Source organism: Ictidomys tridecemlineatus, chromosome 6 (assembly GCF_052094955.1).
Source record: "Ictidomys tridecemlineatus isolate mIctTri1 chromosome 6, mIctTri1.hap1, whole genome shotgun sequence".
In the NCBI taxonomy this organism is placed as follows: Eukaryota; Metazoa; Chordata; class Mammalia; order Rodentia; family Sciuridae; genus Ictidomys; species Ictidomys tridecemlineatus.
The window spans coordinates 107,308,645-107,333,608 of record NC_135482.1 but is presented as its reverse complement, the minus strand read 5'-3'; the positions used below and the strand labels follow the sequence as shown (position 1 = coordinate 107,333,608).

The 24,964-nt window shown below is 38.1% G+C and overlaps 1 protein-coding gene across 1 annotated transcript; it reads right to left on the bottom strand.

Annotated features, from left to right (window-relative positions):
- Positions 1 to 9,008: 9,008 nt before the first annotated feature.
- LOC144378397 (uncharacterized) lies at positions 9,009 to 11,115 on the bottom strand. The gene is made up of 3 exons (XM_078052420.1): positions 10,966 to 11,115; positions 9,839 to 9,931; positions 9,009 to 9,460 (listed from the first exon to the last, which is right to left on the bottom strand). The coding sequence occupies exons 1-3, from the start codon at positions 11,102 to 11,104 to the stop codon at positions 9,267 to 9,269; spliced, it is 426 nt and encodes a 141-aa protein (XP_077908546.1). The 5' UTR covers positions 11,105 to 11,115; the 3' UTR covers positions 9,009 to 9,266.
- Positions 11,116 to 24,964: the final 13,849 nt, after the last annotated feature.

Here is a 24,964-nt window from a genome sequence, read left to right as displayed (position 1 = left end):
TATACAAAATCACACATAAGAGGTTGCGAGGGGAATGGGTAAATAAACAAGGAGAGAAATGAAATACAGTAGATGGGGTAGAGAGACAAGATGGGAGGGGAGGGGAGGGGGGATAGTAGAGGATAGGAAAGGGAGCAGAATACAACAGTTACTAATAGGGCATTATGTAAAAATGTGGATATGTAACAGATGTGATTCTGCAATCTGTATTTGGGGTAAAAATGGGAGTTCATAACCAACTTGAATCTAATGTATGAAACATGATATGTCAAAAGCTTTGTAATGTTTTGAACAAACAATAAAAAAAAAAAAGAACTTTGACCTTTGTTCTTTGAGGTAAATTCCCTCTCCTGATATACTGTTGCAATCTCCTTCCTTCTCTGTTTTCAGTGAAATCACCTACATAAAGCCCATCCCAGCTACCCTGATAGATAACTTCTCTGTATCCCTGTCATACCCTGCCAACATTCATTTCAGTAATGGAGTACATACTGTCCTACATTACTTCCCAGTGGGAAAATCCTCATCTTCTCTGTTATTTTAGTCAGGTTTTCTGTCACTGTGACCACAAGACCTGACAAAAACATTTTTAGAGTAGAAAAAGTCTATTTGGGGGTCAAGGTTTGGAAGTCTCAGTCCTTAGATTGCCGACTTCATAGCTCTGGGCCCCAGGTGAGGCAGAACATCATGGCAGAAGCGTGTGGCAAAGCAAAACAGCTCAGGGCTTAGCAACAAAGGGTGGTGCGGTGGTGGGGGTGGTGGGGGGGGGAGGAGACGTTGCTCTGTTCACCAGGAACAAAATACATATGCCAAAAACCTATCCCAGTGACCTACTTCTTCCAGCTACACACTACCTGCCTACAGTCACCAACCAGTTAATCCATCAGAGGATTAATGCACTGATAAGGTTAAGGCTCTCCTAACAATCATTTCACCTCTGAACTTTCTGGCATTGTTTTATATTCCATACCACCTGTTCAATAGTGAGTTTCTTGGGAGCAGGAAATGTGTTTTATGTGTGTATTCTCAGTGCCTAGCACTGTGCTAAGCACACAGTGAAAGATTCATAAAACATTTGATAGGAGGGGAAACTCTCTCTTGGAAAATCATACATACACCACTCAAACCAATGGCATGGTAGCTGTTCTAAGCAGCTCACCTGTTTTCTCTTCAATCCTCACTAAAAAAACACTGCAGACATAACTTCTATCTCCATTTTTGAAAATGAGGAAATAGAGGTAGAGATTAAATGTAATCTGCCCAAGGTTGCATAGTTAGTAAGATGCAAAGCCAAGATTGAACACACTAAGTTTACTTTGAATTTAAAATCATCTTTTTAACTAACTCACTGGACAGTCTCCCTGAGAAAGGAGATCTCCTTCCTAGGAAAGACCAAGTCCTAAAGCCCCAGGACCATCCCCATTCCCACTCACCAACATGGAATACATCCCGGAAGACCTGAAGGGCTGACATAACCCTGGCTGGATCCTTGGATTCCATGGTCTTTCGTATTAAAGATACCATCTGATTATTGTACAACTTGGCTATTAGAAATACAAGGTAATCAAGGGTAAGTTTAAGTGGCAGTTATAAGGAGGAATAAATCATATTCACAGCAAACCCCATGACATGGGATGAATAAATTAGGGCCCATTACTATGAAGAAAAGAAGGCAGAAGAAAACAGGCATTTGTCTAGGATTTTTGCCATGGAGATATTTTTCCTGAGCTACACCTTGTCCCTGTCCTACCAACCACCTGCCCCCCATAGATCAGCAAACCAATCATTCCCATCAGTGCTATAATAATCACATTATTCTCTTCCTGAGCTGGAGCTCACCAATCAAGACAGGGAATTGAATCCCAACTCCAGGGAATGGAATTGAAAAGAGTGGAGGAGAACCAAGGCCCATGCCCTTTCAGATTCATTAAATTCCAAAGCTCACATGATTAACTTTATATCTTATCTAAAAGGATGGAAGCACACACCCCATGGGAACATGGGCCCCCACTTTAGTCCAGAGACAAAAGTGAGGACACACATACCTGGGGTGAAGGAAATGTGTTCACTTACTCAACAGGGAGAAAGCCCTCAGGGAAACGTTGTGGTTCTGCACAGAATGAGGATCTGTGTTGGTGATTTTTTCACTCACCTGTAGGAAAACCAAGGCCATCAGACCTGGAAGAACTGAAACTATCTCTACACATGGATGGGGAAACTGAGGCATGAAGCCATGAAAATGCGGTATTTGGCAAGAAGGAAAACCAGAAGATACAACTCAGAAACATGCTTAGCTCCAGAGGGAAGACATCAGCCAACAAATTAATTCTCTGGAAGGTATCACCCTTTTGCAAATTTCCAGTTGTTTTCTTACTCTACTCCATAATACAGAAAGCCTGGCATTTCCCATAGGCATGATGGAGTGGCTTGAACTTTCTGCCCTTTTCTCAGATTTTAGGAGAAGCAACAAAGACCTGTCATCCTGGGAGACATACAATGTACCCAATTTACCAACAAAGAATATCTTTTTCTGCAGCCAAAATCCAGGCATTTGCCTGCTCCAGGAAAGCCAAAGGTGTGAATATCTACAGACACCACATGAAAGACACCTGTCGTGGAGATGGTCACCCGCACTAGGGAAGTCATCATCTCTTAAGAAGAGAGACAAGACAAGCCCAGGGTGCTCCCAGCCCCACAGCACTCACCAGCTTGAACAGCATGTCTGTGACATTTTCTATCTGTGACAGCAAATTGACTCCTCCAGAGCCACTGAGAGTCAGAGCATCCAAGAGTTGACAAATACACTGTGTACATAAAGACAGTCAAGACAAGACTCCCAGCCTCTCCATAGACCCCAAATACTCTTTCCTCACCTCTTCAAGGTCTAAATGGTGGTCTAAATGATCCTAATGTCACGTGGCCATTTTTGGACCTTGTCAGGGCAGGTTCAGGGTCTGTTTGTTCCAAAGCTAAATACTGTCCTGACCCATCTTTTCACCTTACTTCCAGCACATTCCTCTTCCTCATGCAACCACCAATCTACTGTCACTTATCTCTCCCATATTTTTAAATAAACTTCAAAAATTATTTTAAAAGGACAAATTATTCTAATAGGCATGTAGGGTATTTCACTGTGATTTTAAATTCCCTAGTGTATAAATGAAGTCAGGTAATATGCCTGTACTCATTTGCCATCCCTGTATCTTCTGTTGTGAAGTATGTGTTCAAAGCTTTTATCTGTTTTTCTAGTTTTCTTGAGTTTTGAGAGTTCTTTATATATCCTAGATATAGTTATGATTTTCAGTTATTTTTTCCTTCTCTGAAGCTGATCTCTTCATTCTGTTAATAGTATCTTCAAAGAAAAGTTATTACTTAAAATAACTTTTCTTTGAAGACACTACTCAAAATTCTACATGAAAACATAGGGAAATAGAACTTGGATTGCTCAAAGATAACTTAGCAAGAGTACTATAAACATGATCCATATAAGGAGAAAAATGAATAAACAATATTTTCCCCATTTTGAGTTGATGTTTATGGCATGTAGTAGGACTTGAAGCTCATCTTTTTTCGTGCAGATCCCCAATGTTCCATTTGTTGAAGAGATTTTCCTTTCTCCAATTAATTGCCTTTATATCTTTGCCAAAAATGATCTTTGCCAAAAATGGAATAGTATTTTGTGCCATTCCATTGATCTATGTATCTGTCTTGATGTCAATACCACACAATCTTCATTATTGTAGTTCTGTTATCCTTCTTTCTTGAAATTGTTTTGAGTATGTTGAGTCTTGTGCACTTCCATGTGAATTTTAGAATTTTAGAATTTCAGCTCATTTTTAAAAAGCCACTTGGGGGGCTGGGGTTGTGGCTCAGCAGTACAGCACTCACCTAGCACATGCAAGGCACTGGGATTGATCCTCAGCACCGGATATAAATAAATAAATAAATAAAGGTATTGTATCTTACCAGAACTTAAAAAAAAAGCCACTTGGGATATTGGTTAGGATTGTGTAGAATGCACATATTAATCTGGGAATAATTGACATATTAGCAATATTGACTCTTCTGATCCACAAACATACCACATTTCCATTTACTTTAAACTTAGCAATGGTTTGTAGCTAACAATGAACAGATCTTTAAAATTCATTTACTTTTAAAAAAAATTCTTTCAAAGATTTTTATGTGTTCCATATTTTTATGTATATGTTCATGTTTCCTGAAAATATAGCTGCATATCTTCCTTTCCAATGCATAGGCCAATTAGGTCCAATTGCTGGATAGTGTTGTTCCAATTTTTTATATGCTTACTGGTTATCCACTTGTTCTATCAGTTATTAAAAAGATGTTAAAATTTCTGATTATGGATTTGTCTACTACTTCTAGCAATTCTATTAGTGTTCCCCTAATGTATCTTGAAGTTTTATTATCAAGTTCACAAACATTTAGAATTTTTATGTGTTCTTAATTGATTCATTTATCATTATGAAATGAATTTTTATTCTCTATTTTCTTTGTTGTGAATTCTCCTCTGAATTTTTTTTCAAGATGAGTTTTCACAATGCCAATCTGGCCACCAACTCCTGAGTTCAAGAGATTCTTCTGCCTCAGCCTCCCAACTAGCTGGGATTACAGATATATGCCACCACACTCAGCTATGGATCCTTCTTTCCTAACAAGACATAAATTACAACCAGAGTCCGTGTGTGTGTGTGTGTGTGTGTGTGTGTACGTGTGTGTGTGTTTGTGTGCACTTCATGCATGCTACACTCTACCATTGAGCTATTCCCCCATTCATTCATTTAGACAAGATTATTTATTGAAACAAGGTGTTGCTCTATTGCCCATGCTGATCTCAATCTCTTGGGTTCAAGTGATCCTTCTGCCTCAGTTTCTAAAATTTCTAAAGTGGAACTACATATATGCACCACCTAGTCCAAACAAGACTTCTTAATATAAGGACTAGGGATGAGCTTCAGAGAGTCTGTACACAAAATTCTATTTAAATGTGTCTTTCATCTTTATCTCAAAGAGGTCTGAGTCACAAAGCAGGTTGAGAACTGCTTACTCAAAGTTGAATGCAACCTGTGCTCTTCAGTTCTTCTGGGTACATTGTAAAACATGACTATATCCCAGTTCCTGTGCCACCTCTTTTGGGCTCTCTAGGAACTGATGACATCAAGAGTCTGAGGAATATGATGAAGGGAATATTTCCATCAAGGAAATATTTCCCAGGAACAAGAAGAACTTGATCTCACTCCATGAGAATAATCACCTTCTCATCTACCCCAAATGTCATACAACAACTGGCCCAGAAAAGGATTCTGTGCTTATACTGGTTCCTCTGCCTTGAATCGCTTCCCTGACCTTGTCTGTCTTGTGAATGTCCATTTTGTTCCTTTTTTTAATGCACTTATTCTCCATCATGTCAGATTAGGCCCCGACTTCCTTAATAAGACCCTATAGAGCAAGAATTAAAATCAAGAATCAACAAATGGGATGAATTCAAACTAATAAGCTACTTCTCAGCAAAAGAAACAATCAGTGAGATGAATAGAGAGCCTACATCTTGGGAGCAAATTTTTACTACTCACACATCAGATAGAGTACTGATCTCTAGGATATATAAAGAACTCAAAAAGCTAAACATCAAAAAAAATATCCCAATCAATAAATGGGCCAAGGAACTGAACAGACACTTTTCAGAAGATGATACACAATCAATCAACAAATACATGAAAAAATGTTCATCTCTAGCAATTAGAGAAATGCAAATCAAAACACTCTAAGATTTCATCTCACTCCAGTCAGAATGAGAGCTATTAAGAATACAAAAACAATAAGTGTTGGCAAGGATGTGGGGAGAAAGGCACACTCATACATTGCTGGTGGGACTACAAATTGGTGCAGCCAATATGGAAAGCAGTATGGAGATTCCTTGGAAAACTGGGAATGGAATCACCATTTGACCCAGCTATCCCACTCCTCAGTCTATACTCAAAGGACTTAAAAACAGCATACTACAGGGACACAGCCACATTAATGTTTATAGCAGCACAATTCACAATAACTGAACTGTGGAACCAACTTAGATATCCCTCAGTAGATGAATGAATAAAGAAAATGTGGTATATATATTAACGATGAGACATTATTCAGCATTAAAAGAGAATAAAATCATGGCATTTGCAGGTAAATGGATGAAATTGAAGAATATAATGCTAAGTGAAGCTAGCTAATCCCCCAAAAAAACCAAATGCTGAAAGTTTTCTCTGCTATAAGGAGAGCTGGTTCATAATGGGGTTGGGGGTCAGGGGCATGGGAGGATTAGATGAACTCTAGGTAGGGCAAAGGGGAAAGAGGGGAAGGCATGGGGGCAGGAAAGATGGTAGAATGAAGTGGACATCATTACCCTAAGAACATGCATGAAGACACAAATGGCGTAACTACTTTGTGTACAACCAGAGATATGAAAAATCGTGCTGTATATGTGTAATATAAATTGTAATGCATTCTGCTGTTATATATAACAAATTAAAATTAAAATTAAAAAATGCCTATACTTTTTTTGCTGGGTTTCTTTTATTTATTTATTTTTAAGTTTTAGTAGATGGACATGATACTTTTATTTTTATGTGATATTGAGGATCAAACCCAGTGCTTCATGTGTGTTAGGCAAGCACTCTACCACTGAGCCACAACCCCAGCCCCGTCTTTTTTTTTTAATTGACAAAAATTGTATATGCTATGGTATGCAACATGGATGTTTTGTAATGTCTACACTGTGGAATGGCTAAATTGAGCAAATTAATATATGCACAATATGCTTATTTTTTCTGGTAAAAACACTTTAAAAATCTACCATTTCAGAAATACATTACTATTTATATATGTATATATTGTCACCATGTCATGCAATAATCTCTTTGAACTTTTTCCTTCTGTCTAAATGACATTTTGTGCCTTTGACTAACATCTCCCAGATTACCTCTGACAACCACTCTTCTACTCTGTATGAGTTCAACTTCTTTAGAGTCCACATGTGATATCATGTGGTATTTATCTTTCTGTGCTTGGTTTGCTTTGTGAAATGTCTTCTTGGTTTATCCCTTTTGCCACAAATGACAGGATTTCCTTTTTCCAAGGTTGAATAATATTCCACTTGGTATAATATATACCATATTTTCTTTACCTACTCATCTGCTGACACATAGGTTGATCCATATCTTAACTATTATGAATAATGCTATGACGAACACGGAGTGCACCTTAGAAAAAAACTTTTAACTTTTCACCATTGATATGATAGTAGCTACAAACTTGTCATATATGTTCTTTATTTATGTATATTCCTTATATATCTAGTTTTGAGAGTTTTTAATCATGTAAAAACATTCAATTTTGTCACATGCTTTTTCTACATCTATTGAAATAATAATAGGTTTTTGTCCATTTTGTTAACATGTGCTGCATCCTGTTATAAATGTTGAACCATCCTTGCCTCCCTGAGAATGGTGAATGATTCTTTTAACATACTGTTGAAATTGATCTGCAAGTATTTTGTACAGTATTTTTGTACCTCTGATTATCAGGGATTTGGCCTGTAACTTTCTTTTCTTGAAACATCCTTGCCTGGTTTTGGTATCAGGGTAAATTTGGCCTCATATTTTGGAAGGATTCCCTTTCCTTTGTTTCCTTTTGCACGAAAACATCAGAGAAAGTTTGGTATTAGTTCTTCTTTAAATGTTTGGTAGAACTCATCAGGGAAGCCGTCAGGTCCTGTGACTTTCTTTGATGGGAGATTTCATTGCTGATTCAATTTCCTTACTTGGTCTGCCCAAGTTCTTTGAGATGCAATTCAAATGTCATCTCTTCTGAGAAGCCTTAAATTCTTGCATGCAGACCTAATCTTTTCTTCTCTGTGTTCCAAAAGGCCTTAATTCAGTCCTATCTTTACACAGAACATCTAATTATAGCATTTATCACCTAGGCTGTATTTCTCAGAGTTCCCTTTTCCCCATAGAAAAAAAGGTGATTTTTCTACCTCCACTTGCATATCCTAGTATATACTAGTGACTCAATGAATGTAGTAGGCATTAGCACAGAGGACAGCAAATTTTTTCTATAAAGATTTCATCTCACTCCAGTCAATAAGTAAGATGAAATCTTTATAGAAAGCAGATAAGCAATAAATATGTATATTTTTAATATTTTCTAATAGTCTTGTTTTTTCCTCTTGTGGTCCTGGGGATGAAACCTAGGGCCTCGTGCATGCTAGGAAAGCACTCTACCATTGATCTAAGCCCCTGGCTCCAAGAAATACTTCACACTACGTCTTCCATAGGGTTTCTATAACCAACAATTCAACTCTGCTTTTTTTAAACACTGAGGCAGCAATGGACAATATATTAAAAATATGTAAATGAATGGGCACAGCTAAGTTCCAATAAAAACTTATTTTCAAAAACAGGCTTCAGGCTAGATTTAGCCTGTGGGCCATGTGCTTGTACCAAGTTCAATACATGAACTTAATTATCTAATTCCATTTCCTTATCATCCACACTGCAGTCACCTGGGAAATGTAGAAAGGCTTCAGTCTTGCTGACATTAAGGTCATTAACCGTTGTGTTAACCAGTTCACTTGGTTCTTGAGTTTGTATGGTGACATGAGGAAGAAGAGATGGCCTACTATCACCAGAGCCTGCTCTGCTACCTGTGCACAAGGAGATGAAATGAGCTGGCCTCAGTTCAAGAATAAAGATAGGACAAGTCCTCAGTAGCTTTGCCTCATTCATCTTCCCGGAGCCTGGCACAGTGCCTGGCAAACAGAAGGAATTTAGTAAATGCAAATAACAATTACATCATTAATGAAAAAGTGAATGGGTTTGGGTTTTTTTGGGGGGGCGGGGGGTAACCAGGGATTGAACTTAGGGGCACTCAACCCCTGAGCCACATCCATTTTAGTATTTTATTTAAAGACAGAGTCTTACTGAGTTGCTTAGCACCTGACTTTCACTGAGGCTGGCTTTGAAGTTGCTTAGCACCTGACTTTCGCTGAGGCTGGCTTTGAACTCGAAATCCTCCTGCCTCAGCCTCCCAAGCCACTGGGATTACAGGTGTGTACTACCATGCGCATTGATCATACAGGGTTTTTTGACTGTCCCCTTTTCTGGACAATGGGAAGAGGTAACTGAAAAACATCACTCTCCTCTTTGGGGACAGACATTGTTCCTTAAGGACACTGTTTGGGCTTCAGCATCAATCCTTCAGCCCATCAACCCAAAGCCAACTACCCCCACTCCCACCTTCTTCGTGTCCTTCAGGGGCCAACGGTTGAACAGAACCCGAAGGGTGTGGTAGGCCTTGATAGACGCTGTCTCAGGTGTTATGTCCCTTTCTTCACCATCCTTAGAGCCCATATCCAGATGCTTCCGGGCACTGACAACCAATCTGCTGAGCACTATGAGAGGAGCACAGAACTTCAGCTGCCCATTGAATTTTCCTTTCCCACAAAAGAATACAGTCCTCCTATACCCAAACCTAAAAGGGTCACTGGAATCCTGTGCAGGAAAACACCAACCCATTCACTCACTGACTCTCCAACTATACTTTCTTCCAACTATAGCTGGTTCTCCAGAAGCACCCACAGCATTCCTATCAAGTTTGGCTCTTGCCCCCAACCAGATGATAGCAAGCATCTGTTCACACCCTGTCCTATTCCCACTAATTTCTGCCCTTTCCTCAGGCTACTTGGATCCACATTATCTGGTCTTTTCCTGCCTTTCTTTCCTCCTATACTGACTCAAGAGAGCCTTCCCCAGGGTCATCTGAGCCTCACCATGACACATCGCCAACATATCCTCCTCCTCCTCAGCCATCCTCAGCAATCGCAGGATATAATTCCATGTAGCACCAATGTAGGTGATCGTACCTGAGAGGGAGAAGGAATGGAGAGCCTATTCTAGGGAGGTAAGCTTTCCAGCTATAGCATACAAAATCTGCATTAGGGGCCATAAGGCCTGGATTCTGCCCTCGATCTACATCCAAAGAGTCTCAGAAACCTAGAGCTAGATACAATTTATCTGGACTTCAGTTTCTTCCACTGTGAGATAGAACTACAGTTTCTGATGAGATTATCTCACAGAACTCACAAGAAAGGTAAAGCTTAATAATGGCTGCTACCACACCATAAGTCCAAACAGCCTGCTAATACACCCTTTTCAAGGAAACTTGAACAACAAAAAGCTGGGCTGTCTGAGGTCAATGTGGGGCATCTGCCTGGATTAGATCAGGACACAACTTTTACTGCCATGTCTTCTGAGCTTTCTGGGTAGTGCAACCCACATGCCCTATAATTTGAAGCCAGTACCATAAGAAAAGCTGACTTCCTCCAGTCTCCAACTTCAGATATAAGTGGTAAATAAAGGGCAGGTGTCATTTGCCTGGTGACTTATTATTTTTGATTAAGGTTGGAATGGAATGGGTTGAGTCACCACTGGCTACTGAGCCAGAGATGGAGACTGTACTCTATGGTGATTCCCTGCCTCATCCTACTATGACACTATTATCTTATGAGATTCTAATCAAATTCAAAACCAGTTTTCCCCCAGCAAAACATTCCTCATGACCTCCCCACTCCCTCTGTCAAGTGGGGACTTTCTACTGTGCTTGCTCACTCCCTTCTTTGTTCCTAAATGTCCTCCTCAGCCAACCAGGCTCCCAGGCCTTAACATGTTTCCTTCTATGCCATTCCTGGTCTCCAAGAACTCTCTCCTATGTTCCCATCACCCTTCAGGGATGCTGGTTTGTCCCAGTCCTACCCTACCACAACCTCAGCCTGACCCAGGTGGAGCTGTTCCATGAGAAGAACTATGGTGATGAGGGTAGTCTCAGGCCCTAACAGGGACCCACACCCAATGTCCTGTCCTCTGATCAAATTAATTCCTCCTTCACAGGGATCCATACCCTGGTAGAGGTTAAGTTTCCCCACTGCCACCAAGAGGCTCCTTGGGGGCAGGCTCTGCAGATCAGGTCTGTCCCACAGCTTGACAATGACCATTCCTGGGAAGTGGGACCCCACAGCCATTAAGAGTGATGAACACATCTCCTCCAGTTCTCCATGTGGCTTCTAGAAAGAAAGAAAAACTAACTGCCAAAGCTAATAACCAAGACACATTCCCCAGGCTTTTGAGAATCATCTTTGGTCAACAACCAATTCTATCAAGAGAGCAGGAACTCACTTATATCAACATCACACCCCAGCCAATACACATGTTTCTAGTGATGGATAACAAGAGCTTGTTCTTAAGTCTAGACAGTCTCTTGTCTAGTATTTTGTGGTGGGGGTGGGAACTGGAGTTTCCAGAGTACAGAGCTTTCTCTGCAGCAGAAAGTTAACCAATAAAATGTGAACAGAAGCAATAACTTTGGAAAATCCCTGATAAATCCAAGGTCTAGGTCAGAAGACAAGTGTGCCAGGGGTTATCTGAAAAAGAAGAACACCTCATAGGTAGATAGTTAACTAAGAAAATAAAGCAGCAGATTAACCTAGGGTCATAAAAGTAAATATAAAAGTATGAATGAGAGTTGATAGATACATAGACAACATGCAAGTTTAGTCTAAAGGAGCTAGCAGACAGATGGGTAGTCATAAATAGGTTAGTTAGTAAACAGATTGAGATAATTAGTTGAGTTACAGTAACAAAGATGACTGTGTACAGCATCCTAGAAGGAGATTTAGGTCACAATCTGAGGACAAGATCACACTTGAGGCCAACAGCCCAAATCCTTCCCCCTTTCCATCTCACTTGTCCTGCCTATCTCTTCACTCCATTGCTATATGTTCAAACTACCTAGATCACAATTCTTGACACGCATTAGGATACAAGACATGGACTCCAATAAACTTTTTAGAAACCTGAGTTACTCATATTCCAGGTCCCATTTACTTTCCAAATGTAATAAGCCACCAAAAGAGAACTTCTGGGATCAGATCTTGTACCTTTCCTTTCCCCTGACATAGAGGCATAGACTCCTCACCAACATATTCAGGTAGGTGATGATGGTATCTGTCACCTTCTGGCACAGTGTAGTTGACATTTTATTATTTAAGATTTTGACTTCTAATAGCTTGAGAGTTTCTAAGACATTATCAGCTGATACCTGTAGGAAAAAGAGAACTCAAGTGGAAAGTAATGTTGAAGGGTGAAAATAGTAAAATGGATAACAATCCCTGGTAGAGAAAGGAACAGGAAGAGCGGACCTAGGGAGTAGATTAAAGCTGGGTCAGGGTTTGTGTAGAGGTGTGGGTCAGACCAAGGACATGGAAACCAGGCCTGGAGTTGTGAATGGATTGGAGACCATGTAGTGTTCTGCTGATTAGAAATTCTCCCCATCCTCCTTGTATAGTGGTTATGTGCCCAACCCTCTATTTGGTGGAGGTGGTCCTGCCCTGGCTGGAGCCAGGAAGGTATCTGAAACATCCTCACCTCACCAGCTACTTGGAGGGCATCCATAAATTTCTTGATGTTCCTTCCTGTGATATCCCACATCAAGTCCCTTTCAGAGGTCGCTAACATAGCTGTAAATATTTCTGTAAACAATAAAGAAGTTGAGGAAGAGAGCTGTTTATTTCATTTAGGAGTTGGGTATTTCACCATGGTATGGAAAAAATGCACACACACACAAAAAGACATTTAAGAATAAAAAGGGAGAGCTGGGGTTGTGGCTCTGTGGTAGAGTGCTCGCCTAGCATGCACGTGGCACTGAGTTCAATCCTCAGTACCACATAAATGTAAAATAAAGATATTGTGTCCACCTAAAACTGAAGAATAAATATTTTTTAAAAAAGAATAAAAAGGGATTGCAGCTGTAGCTCAGTGTCAGAATGTTTGCCTAGTATTTGTGAGTCATTGGGTTTGATCCTCAGCACCACATAAAATAAGGTAAAGGTATTGTATCCATCTACAACTAAAAACAATTTTTTAATTTAAAAAAAATCAATAAGAAGACATATTTTAACTCCAGATTCCAACTCTGTCATAATATAACATATTAAGCAATCTTTAACTCCAGGAACCTCTACTTCTTCATGCATTTAATAAGTATAAGAAAGATTAACATGAGAATCAAAAATAATGGGATATGTGTTAGTAGATATCAACTTTCTGAATCTATTCCAGTCTGTTGGATCACATCATTTCCCCTAAGGTCATACATGCCTTTTAAGGGACCAGTGAGTTTTAAGGGTGGTGAGTGTTTATCCACAGAACTAAAAGTTATTATTATACAAACTACAAAGCATGTTACATTAACCTGAGTCATAAGTTAATATTATTCAGAAAAAAAATAACTTAGCACATTGATTAGTTGGGTCTCAGTTTACTACTATTAAGGATAATTTATTCATTTAAATGCTTCATTTGTTTTTATTAAAGACATTACTTAACCTTGCCATGCCTTACTTTACTTAAAGGGCGTGTGGTCATCTTTGTGGTCCTCATCATTGTATTGTAGATTTTACCTACCTCGCAGAGTTGTTATGAGCATTATGTGAGACAATATATGTAGAAGAGTAACTATCATGTAGTAAGAACTCAATAAAAGCTTATTATTTTATTCACAATTACAAAATTGAGCACACTGCTTAAATCTACAGCACCACTGAAAGCAAGGAGCCATTCCTTGTTGTTGTTGTTGTTGCTGTTGTTGTTTGGCGGGGGGGCGGGGGGGTACTGGAGTTGAATCCGGAGGCACTTTACCACTGAGCAACATCCCCAGACATTTTTATTGTTTTATTTTGGGACAAGATCTGATTGCTGACAGGCATGTGCCACCATGCTGAGAAGCATTCATTGCCATTTTTAGACAAAGCTATGCACATTATACCATGTTGTAGGGATGCAGGTGATACCGCCACAAAACAACCAGAAAGGAGATATATACACAAAGGAGGAGAGGGAGGGGAAGTAAAAGAGACACAGAAAGATGCCACTTAAAACAAACAAATGAACCCAAGATCCAAAAGACATGCAGAAAGTGAATACTATTAAAGCCAACAAAATCAACATTAATTTTATAAAACATTCTCTCAACCACCTGCTGTGCAGAAGGAGGAGCAGCAGAGGACTGTTACCCTGGCCCACTGCACACAGTAGAGCAACCCCATCTACCAACACGGTAGCTTCAGCTTTCTCTCCAGCTTCCATCTAGTGACAACAGCCAGGACCTACAAGACCATCATCCTGGTTCCTGTAGGCGATGTACTGGTAACCTGTAGGGATACTCCAAGATTATAAAATAGAAACTGTAATACCTTGAATGGATACTGCTAGAGAGGAAGATATTCAGAAATTGCCCAAAAGAAACCAAGCTGATGCAATAATAGATTCTATTAACTGTACAGTAGATGAAGTATCAGAGAAGGAGTCCAGAATGTGCATAATTAAATTGATCTGCAAAGCAAAGAATGAATTAAGAAAGGGAATAAGGGCAACAATTGGCCACTCCAACAAAAACATAAGAGAAAAAATACAGGTAGCAAAAGATTACTTCAAGAGAGAGATAGAGTCCCTGAAAAAAAGAGTCAGAAATCTTTGAAATGAAGGATACAATAAATCAAATAAAAAATTCAATAGAAAACATCAACAACAGACTATATCACTTGGAAGACAGAATCTCAGGCAATGAAGACAAAATATATAATCTTGAAAATAAAGTTGACCACACAGTGAAGATGGTGAGAAACCATGAACAGAACCTCCAAGAATTATGAGCCAACATGAAAAGACCAAACCTAAGAATTATTGGGATAGAGGAAGGCACCGAGATACAAACAAAAGGAATGCACAATCTCTTCAATGAAATAATATCAGAAAATTTCCCAAGCATGAAGAGCAAATTGGAAAACCAAATACAAGAGGCTTACAGAACACCAAATGTAAAAATTACAACAGATTTACACCAAGGCATATTATAATGAAAATACCAACCATACAGAATAAAAATAGAATTTTAAAAGCTGCAAAAGAAAAGTTTCAAATTACATAAGGGGAACTCAGCAGATTTCTCAACACAGACCATCAGAGCTAAGAGATCCTGGAACAACAAATACCAAGCTCTGAAAGAAAATGAATGCCAACCAAGAATCTTATATCCAGAAAAATTAAGTTTCAGATTTGATGACAAAGTAAAAAATTTCCATGATAAACAAAAATTAAAGCCTTCACTACAGAATAGTCTTGGCAAAAAAAATTCCATGAAGAAATGAAAAACAACAATGAAAATCAGCAAAGGGAGGAAGTACACTAAAGGAAAATCCAATAAAAGGAGAAATCAACTCAAAAACCAAAAATAAACCAAAATTACCAGGAACACAAACTGTGTCTTAATAATAACCCTGAATGTTAATGTCCCAAACTCATTAATTAAAAGACATAGACTGGCATATTGAATTAAAAAACATAAAAGATCCAACAATATTCTGCCTTCTAGAGACTCATAGGAAAAGATATCCACAGACTGAAGGTGAAAGGATGGGAAAAAACATATCACTCACATGGGCCTCGTAACACACAGGGGTTTCCATCCTAATATTAGATAAAGTGGACTTCAAACCAAAGTTAGTCAGAAGAGATACATTACATATTGCTTGAGGGAATCATACATCAACAAGACATAACAATCATAAATATCTATGGCCCAAACAAAGGAGCATCTACATATATTAAAAAAACCCTTCTCGATTTCAAGAAGCAGATAGAGCACAACACAATAATACTATGTGATTTTAACACACCTCTCTCGCCTCTGGATAGATCTCCAAATAAAAACTAAACAAAGGAATTACAGAACTCAATAATATAATCAATAACTTAGGCTTAACAGACATATATAGACTATTTCATCATCGAGCAAATACACCTTCTTCTCAACAGCACATGGATCCTTCTCTAAAATAGACCATATATTATGCCACAAAGCAACTCTCAGCAAATACAAAAAAAAAAAAGACTACGTTGTATTCTATCAGTTCATAATGGAATGAAACTAGAAATCATTAATAAAATAATAGAAACTACTCCAAAACCTGGAAACTAAATAATATGATATTAAATGAGCAAAGGATAGCAGAAGACATCAAGGAGGAGATTAAAAATTTCTAGAGGTATATGAGAACACTGAGACAATATATCAAAATCTCTGGGATACTATGAAGGCAGTGCTAAGAGGAAATTTCATTGCATTGAGCTCATTCAATGAGATAATAAAAAGTCAATAAATGTCCTAACATTACATCTCAGAGCCCTAGAAAAAAATAAATCAACACCAAAAGTAGGAGAAGACAGGAAATAATTTAAATCAGAGCTTAAATCAATGAAATTGAAACAAAAAAAAATTTTAAGAATCAACAAAATGAAAAGTTGGGTTTTTTTATTTCTTTCATACATGACAATAGTGGAATGTATTACATTCATAATTATCCATTTACAGCACAATTTTTCATAACTCTGTATATAAAGTATGTTCACAGCAAATTATGCCATTATACATGAGCTCTCTTATTGATTTTTTTGCATTACAATTCTTAATACACCTTTATACTACAATTTATCATATCTCTGTTGAAAAGTTGGTTCTTTGAAAAAATAAATAAAATTAATTAAACTCAGCCCTGCTAACAAAGAAGAGAAAAAACCTCAAATCACTAAAATTCATGATGAAAAAGAAAAATATTGAACTGAGATCATGGCTCAGTGGTAGGGTGCTTGCCTAGCACATGTGAGGCACTGGGTCTGATCTTCAGCACCACATTAAAAAAAAAAAGTTATGTCATCTTTAACTAAAAAAATATTTTAAAAAAAGGAAATATCATGATGGACACTATTGAAATACAGAAAATAATTAGAAGTTACTTTCAAAATTTATACTCCAATAAAATAGAAAATCTTGACATTGATAATTTCCTAGAAACATATGATCTACCCAAACTGAATCAGAAGCACATATACAATTTAAACAGATAAATTCCAAGCAAGGAAATAGAAGAAATCATCAAAAGCCTACCAACAAAGAAAAGTCCAGGACCAGATGGATTCTGAGCTGAGTTCTATAAGGCCTTCTAAAAAGAACTAATACCAATACTCCTCAAATTATTCCATGAAAGAGAAAAGGAGGGAACCCTTCCAAACTCATCTTATGAGGCTAGCGTCACCCTGATACCAAAACCAAAGACACATCAAGGAAAGAAAACTTCAGACCAACATCCCTGATGATCATAGACACAAAAATTCTCAATAAAATCCTGGCCAACCGCATACTAAAACATATTAAAAAGATAGTGCACCATGATAAAGTGGGGTTCATCCCAGGGATGCAGGGTTGGTTCAACATACAGAAATCAATAGGTAATACATCATATATCAATGAACTTAAAGACAAGAATCATATGATTATCTCAAGAGATGCTGAAAAAGCATTGTATAAAATACAGTACCTCTTCAAGTTCAAAACACTATAAAAAGTAGGAATAGTTCAATCATTGTAAAAGCTATCTATGCTAATTCCAAAGCCAACATCATTCTAAGTGGAGAAAAATCTGAAGCATTCCCACTAAAAACTGGAACAAGACAAGGATGCCCTCTTTCACCACTTCTATTCAATATAGTCCTTGAAATTCTAGCCAGAGCAATCAGACAGACAAAACAAATTAAAGGGTTACACATAGGAAAAGAAGAACTCACTATCACTATTTGCCCATGACAAGATTCGATATTTAGAAGATCCAAAAAATTCTACCAGAAAACTTCTAAAACTAATAAATGAATTCAGCAAAGTAGCAAGATATAAAATCAATATCCATAAATCAAATTTCTATATATGTGATGAATCCACTGAAAGAGAAATTAGAAAAACTACCCCATTAAAAAATAGCCAAAATCAACAAAAGAGGTGAAAGACCTCTACAATGTAAACTACAGAACACTAAAGAAGGAAATTGAAGAAGACCTTAGAAAATGGAAAGATTTCCAACTCTTGGAAGACAGAGTTAATATTGTCAAAATGGCCATACTACCAAAACTGATTTAATGCAATGCCTACTAAAATCCCAATGACACTCTTCATAGAACTAAAAAAAAAATCATGAAATTCATTTGGAAAAATAAGAGACCCAGAATAGCCAAAGCAATCCTTAGCAAGAAAAGTGCAATAGGAAACATCACAATACCAGACCTTAAACTATATATAGAGCAATAGTAACAAAAACAGCATAGAATTGGCACCAAAATAGCCATGTAGACCAGTGGTACAGAATAGAAGACACAGAGACCAACCCACGCGAATACAGTTATCTCATACTAGACAAAGGCACCAAAAATATACATTGGAGAAAGGATAGCCTTTTCAACCATTGGTGTTATAAAAACCAGAAATCCATATGTAGCAAAATGAAATTAAACCAGTATTTCTCACCATGCACAAAACTCAACTCAAAGAGGATCATGGACCTAGGACTTGAACCAGAGACCCTGTATCTAATAGAAGAAAATGTGGGCCCAAATCTTCATCATGTTGGATTAGGCCCCAACTTCCTTAACAAGACTCCTAAAGCACAAGAAATAAAATCAAGAATCAAGAAATGAGATAAATTCAAACTAAAAGCTTCTTCTCAGCAAAAGAAACAATTAATGAAGTGAAGAAAGAGCCTACATCTTGGGAGCAAATTTTTACCACATTAGATAGACCACTAATCTCTAAGATATATAAAGAACTCAAAAAACTTAACACCTAAAAAACAAACAACCCAATCAATATAATTAAGACTAGAGATAGTTAAAGAGAGAATAACCAAATTGAATTTATCCATTATACAAAGCAGATAAACACAACAGTTTTTCATAAAAGAACAATGAACAGATAGGGAGGAAAGAGGAGCTCTACAAGAATAGAGGGAAGGCAATATATAAAAGTAACTGAGAATTTCCAGAAGTGAAAAAGGCCAGAATTTTCTCATTTAAAGTGCACCATAGGTATTCTCTAAAGATAAAACCATGCTTTAGCAAAACTTCAGAAATCAGGGGTAAAAAGAAAAATCCTAAAACCATGAGAATGAAATACAAATCACCTACAAAAGAATAGGCAACTTATGGCATACTTATGGCAACAAGACATGGCATGGAGGAAGTAAGGAAACAAAAAGAAGTATGCTGTACTCTACAATAATGACTAAAGAAGTATAAAGAATGTAAAACTATCAAAGTAATAAAAAGGAGAAACCAAATGGTTTAAAACCAACTCAATCCAAAGAATAAAGAGAGAAAAGAAAAATTAGGGACACAGAACAAATGGCACATTGAGAATGTGCTTTTAAAAGATGGTAGATATTCCAGAAGTGGTGGCACATTCTTGTAATCCCAGTGACTCTAGAGGCTGAGGCAGGAGGATTTCAAGTTGAGGCCAACCTCAGAAACTCAGCAAGACCCTCAGCAACTTAGAGAGATCCTGTCTCAAATAAAAAGTATAAAAAGGACTGGTGATATATCTCAGTGTTAAAATGTCCCTAGGTTCAACACCCAGTACCAAAAATTTAAAAATATTTTTTTATAAAAAGATGGTAGATGTACATCCAAATATTACCACCTACATTCAATTTAAATTGAGTAAATATTCTAAGTAAAAGAAAAAGATTGTTGGTATACTTCATTAAAAAGAAAACAGGGATGGGCATGTAACTCAGAAGTAGAGTATTTGTCCAGATTGGGCAAGGCCCTGGGTACAATCCCTAGAACTAAAAAAGAAAACCTACCACGTGCTATTTATAAGCAAAGGATACAAGATTGAAGGGGCTGTAGTTCATTGGCAGAGCACTTGCCTAGCATGGATGAGGCACCTGGTTCAATCCTCAGCACCACATAAAAATACATAAAGGCAAGCTGTCCATCTACAACTCCAAAACGAATTTAAATTTAAAAAAATACAAGAAAAAAATAGACTATATAAATACTAATCAAAATAAAGCTAGTATGGGAGTGGGAATATAGCTCAGTGGTAGAATACTTACCTAGCATGCATGAGGCCCTGGGTTTGATCCCCATACAAAAAAGAAAAAAAGAGGAGGAGAAAAAAGAAGAAAAGCTAGCATAGGTAGATTAACAGAAAATAAAATAGATCTGCAGGCAAAGAGCATTACCAAAGAGAACATTTCACATTTAATTCATCAAAAAGTATATTAATTTCCCCTTCCTTTCCTCTTTCTCTATCTCCTTATTGTGCTGGTAAGACTCAAACACAAGAACTCAGGCATGCAAAACACAGATTTCTAGCTAATTACATTGTAGACAAAGAACATGTTCTGTATAAATTTTTGTTCAAAATCTGTAGAGATTAGCCTTAGTTCCCAGTATATTGTGCATTTTTTTGTGTGTGTGTGTATGCTAGAGAAGAATACAAATCAATTTTGGATACAGTTAAGTTTATTTTATCAATTTTGCTAGTTATACCTTTCAAATATGTATTTATACTTTCGTTTTATCCAGTCTACGAATTAGAATCTCCACTTTCAGTCTGGGTTTACCAATTTCTATTTTTTGTTGATAATTTTGTGTTTTATATATTTAAAGTTATGTTATTAGACTCATAAATTCAGATTGTTGTATCTCAGGGAAAAAGGGGACTGGAGAGGTGAGGTGGCATGGGTGCAGGAAAGATGGTGGAATGAGATGGATATCATTACTCTAGGTACATGTATAACTGCACAAATGGTGCGACTCTACATTGAGTACAACCAGAGAAGTAAAAGTTGTGATCCATTTGTGTACAATGAATCAAAATGCATTCTGCTGTCATATATACCTAACTGGAATAGAAAATAAAATATATCTGCAAGATGGAGTTTAGTGTTGAAGTATGTTCTTTGCATACCTAAGGCCCTGTGTTTAAACCCTTCAATCCTTCTTTTCATAATACTGAACGTGGACTTTGGAAGATTTGCCAGTTGACACAGTGGTAGGCTTTATTAGTAGAGGGGGCTGGAGGGAAAGTACAGGAAAAGGAATTTATCTTCCTATTCCAGCTGCTTCTGGTCTATTCCTATGGCCTGGCACATTTATGGGACTCCAAAGGTGCTCACTCTCAGCACACTCTTTTACCAATCCCACCTCTTGATCACTGTCCATGACTGGAGGCAACCAGCAAAACAAATGTGCATAGCAGTTTCATTTGTTATAGCCAAAAGCTAAACCACCAAAATGCCCTTCAATAGGTGAATGGCTAAACAAACTGTGACACATCCACACCATGGAATACTACTCATTTTTCACCATTACTGGTTACTACTATATCAAATCATTACTTTCAAAATTGACAAACATCATGTAGTAATCAAACAGTTGCTGAAAAAAGTTCTCAACATGATTCTAGCTAGTAAATGGAAAAGGAATGAACAAGTCATAAAACCACCTTTTCAATCTTAATGAAATTATGGATCTAACTCTGAACACTAATGAACAGTACAACCATTAGGCAAAGGCTAATGGAAACTTTATAATCAGTGTCAGCTGATAACACATGAATCTACTAAAAGTGAAATTTCACAGGCTGTAGATGCAATGTAATAGGAATCACAAAGCACCACCCAGGAAATATTAGTTTTGTTGTTGTTCTATTAGGTATATGTGACAGCAGAATGCACTTTGATTCATTGTACACAAATGGAGCACAATTTTTATTTCTCTGGTTGTACACAATATAGAGTTGCACCATATGTGCAGTCATATGTGTATCTAGAGTAATGATGTCCATCTCATTAGACCATCTTTCCTGCCCCCATGCCACCTCCTCTCCCCACTCTCCCCTTTTCACGAAGTTCCTCTACTCTTCTCATGCTCCCCACCCCCCATTATGGATTAGCATCCACTTATCAGAGAGAACATCCCACCTTTGGTTTGGGGGGATTGGCTTAGTTCATTTAGCATGATATTCTCCAACTCCAACCATTTACCTGCAAATGCTATAATTTTATTCTCTTTTAATGCTTGAGTATTAGTCCATTCAACTGTTAAACTGGGAAAAAAACTAAACTACATCATAAGCAAGCACTCAGTCAAATTCATTAGATGGGAAAGTCTACAAGAAAAGTAATCCAGCTTTGTCAAAAAGGGCTTGTAAAAGGGGGCAAAAATGAATGATAATAAACAAATGCAGAGTTGAATCTAATCAAGATCCCGATTCAGATAAAACAACTATGAAAAGACAATATCTTAAGAGACAGCTGAACCCATATTGGATATGCAGAGATATTAGAATTTAATAATTTATTATATGTAATTATGTATTTTTTAAAGTAATAATTTGTTAGAGATGCATGCTGAAAACTCCGATGAAGTGCGTTGTGGGGCGAGGTTGGGTGGTGCGGGCCTGTAATCTCAAATGATTCTAGAGACTGAGGCAGGAGGATCACCAGTGGCGGGTCAGTGTGGGCATCTTAACAAAATTGAGCCTTAAAAGAAAAAATTAAAAACACCAGAAAGTGTGTGTGTGTGTATATATATACACGGTTCAGTGCTAAAGCATTCCTGGGTTCAAAATAAAAGGGAGAGAAAGAAGGAAAGAAAAGAGAAATGAAATCCGATGTCTGGAATATTAAAGATATTCCAGCCCTCACCTTGCCTCCCCCAAATTGCAGATTAAATGAAACAATACAGACAGAGGTCCTACTGCCAACCCTGTCCCACGCAGCCGTCTCCTTGGGGCGGCCCTTCCTGAGCAGCGCTCACCGTCTCTTACTGCCTCTTACCACGCGAACAGGTCAGACCCCCAGGAATCAAGTCAGCCGGTAGCTAATTTGCATCGCCCCGCCTCTGCACTAACGACTGTCAACGTTGGCCAACGCCCACCGAGAGAGAAGCGTGCCACTGCACCTGCAGACTCCACCACTCGGCACAAGTCAGCCGGGACCTAGAAGACCAGGGGTTTGCGCGGGCTGCGCCGTTGAGCTTGGGCGGTAGAATACTGCCCGGCATTAAGTGGCATTGGAAACTCTGGACGCAACCGACCTTGCAGGCTGTGGGTGGGAATCCAGACCACAACTTCTGATTCAGCGCCCCACTCCCTCTGCTTTTCGGACCGGTGCAGGGGTGTTTAATTGAGCTTCTGTCCATTAGCGCCAAGTGTACTGGGCGCTCAGCAGTGGCTGACTTGATCAAATTCGCCTATATTTTACCAAATACCCCAAGGTCAAAGCGCTGCACTCGAGAATCCAAAACCTGCATTCTGGTCCCGGCTTTTGTCAGCTTATAGCATGTTTGGAGTTTCATTATTTTGTCTCTAAAACGGAGGAACCCTGCCCTGCCACCTTCACAGAGCTGTGCAGTATCTTCAGCCTCAAGAGACGAATGCGTCTAAGTGAAAGCGCTCTGGAGATGACAGTTCCGTGGAATTTCCTACTCCGTGCAGGGCACCGCCCTGCAAAGGTGGAAGAAGTTTCGACTCTTTTTTTTTCAAAGGGCTCACCTTCAAATTAGGACAAAACATCCCTTCTGCTCCCTAAAGTTTCTCCTTTTTTCAGTTGGGAATTGGGCTAGTTGATTCTCAACTTTTCTGAAAGTATGATTCTATAAAATAAAAGGGAGCACTTTATGCAAGCGTTCCTGGGAATGACTCTGGAAATTGTCTGGACTTCCGGACAGGGCAGGAGTATCAGGAAGAACTGCTGGAACCTGGAGGAAAGGTTTTTGAGGAGAGAAGCCAGTGTTCCAACAAGCTGTGTAAAAGCTTGGATGTGGGAATTTTCAGAAGGTTATGCCACGGTCAGTTTTTGTTATCTGCTTCCAACTCCCACTGACTGGAAGAGAGCAAGGAATTTATAATCTTCACGGTCAAAGAATATGGCCCAAGAAAACACTGAAAAAGGTCTTTAAAATTTAAACTTTAAGAATAATGTAAAAATTACATATCGTTCATATTTGCTATTTCACCATAAAAAAATTTAATTCTTGTCAATTCAAACTGAAAAATAAGACACATTAGGTTTTACCCTTTTGCTTCAAATTCTCCCCATCCCTCCTAGAGTATGAATCTTCCAATTTAAGAACAACCATTGTAGGAATAGAAGGTGATTAGGACATGAAGGTCAGTCAGAGTTTGGTTGTACAAGTTCTAAACAGCAAGCTAAAAAGTTTAGAGCAATTTGCTATTCAAGTGTTTTGAACAGAAGAATTAAATGACAAAAGCAATGTCTTGGAAATATTAAGCCAAAAGCTTAATATTTTAAGGATGATTTTGCAGGGAAAAAGACCAGAAGCAGGCAAACTGGGTTGTGTGCTAAGCCATACAGTGCCATAGGGACTTCAACCTCAAGCATGGCAGCAGAGGAAGGGATGTGGCTCAGTGGTAGAGTGCTTGCCAAGCATGCTCAAGGCTATGGATTCCATCCAGCAACGCAAAATAAAAGTGACATCAGGAATAGAGAGAATCAAGGCAATTAATACTAGGCTGTAAACCTGGATTGATACTTCTATCCTCCCCTCACTCCTACCTCAGAAGTTTTTTAGTAAGAGAGTCATATTCCTAACATTAGACCCTGAGCTTCATCTCAAATATAAAATCAGAAGTTAGCCCTATGGATATCACCAGTGAATTTCTTACTTAATAGTCTCAAATGATGACATTTGTTGAATTAACTCAAAGATCTGCTTAACAAACTCCTCTCAAACTCAAGACTTGGAAGAAAAAGTATTCTACTAGTGTAGAAATCTGCTTTCTATAGATTCACAGAGCTATTTCAATCCACAATGTCTTTGCATTTACTACTAGTAATCTCAAAGCTAAATAGTGTGCAATTTAAAAAAACTATTGATTGGCCAGCATTTTTTCTTACTAATGTAAAGTACATGCTGCAGTAAAATCACAGCTACCAGGATTCATATCCCCACTCCACTATTAAATCAGCTGAGTAACTTAAGCACTC

Excerpts from the sequence above, each read along its gene's own strand:
- LOC144378397 (XM_078052420.1), bottom strand. The coding sequence starts at position 11,104 with ATGTGTTCATCACTCTTAATGGCTGTGGGGTCCCACTTCCCAGGAATG. Across the intron at positions 9,932-10,965 it reads GAAACTTAACCTCTACCAGG|GTACGATCACCTACATTGGT; the intron begins GTATGGATCCCT and ends TCTCCCTCTCAG. Across the intron at positions 9,461-9,838 it reads TATGTTGGCGATGTGTCATG|TGCTCAGCAGATTGGTTGTC; the intron begins GTGAGGCTCAGA and ends CTCCTCTCATAG.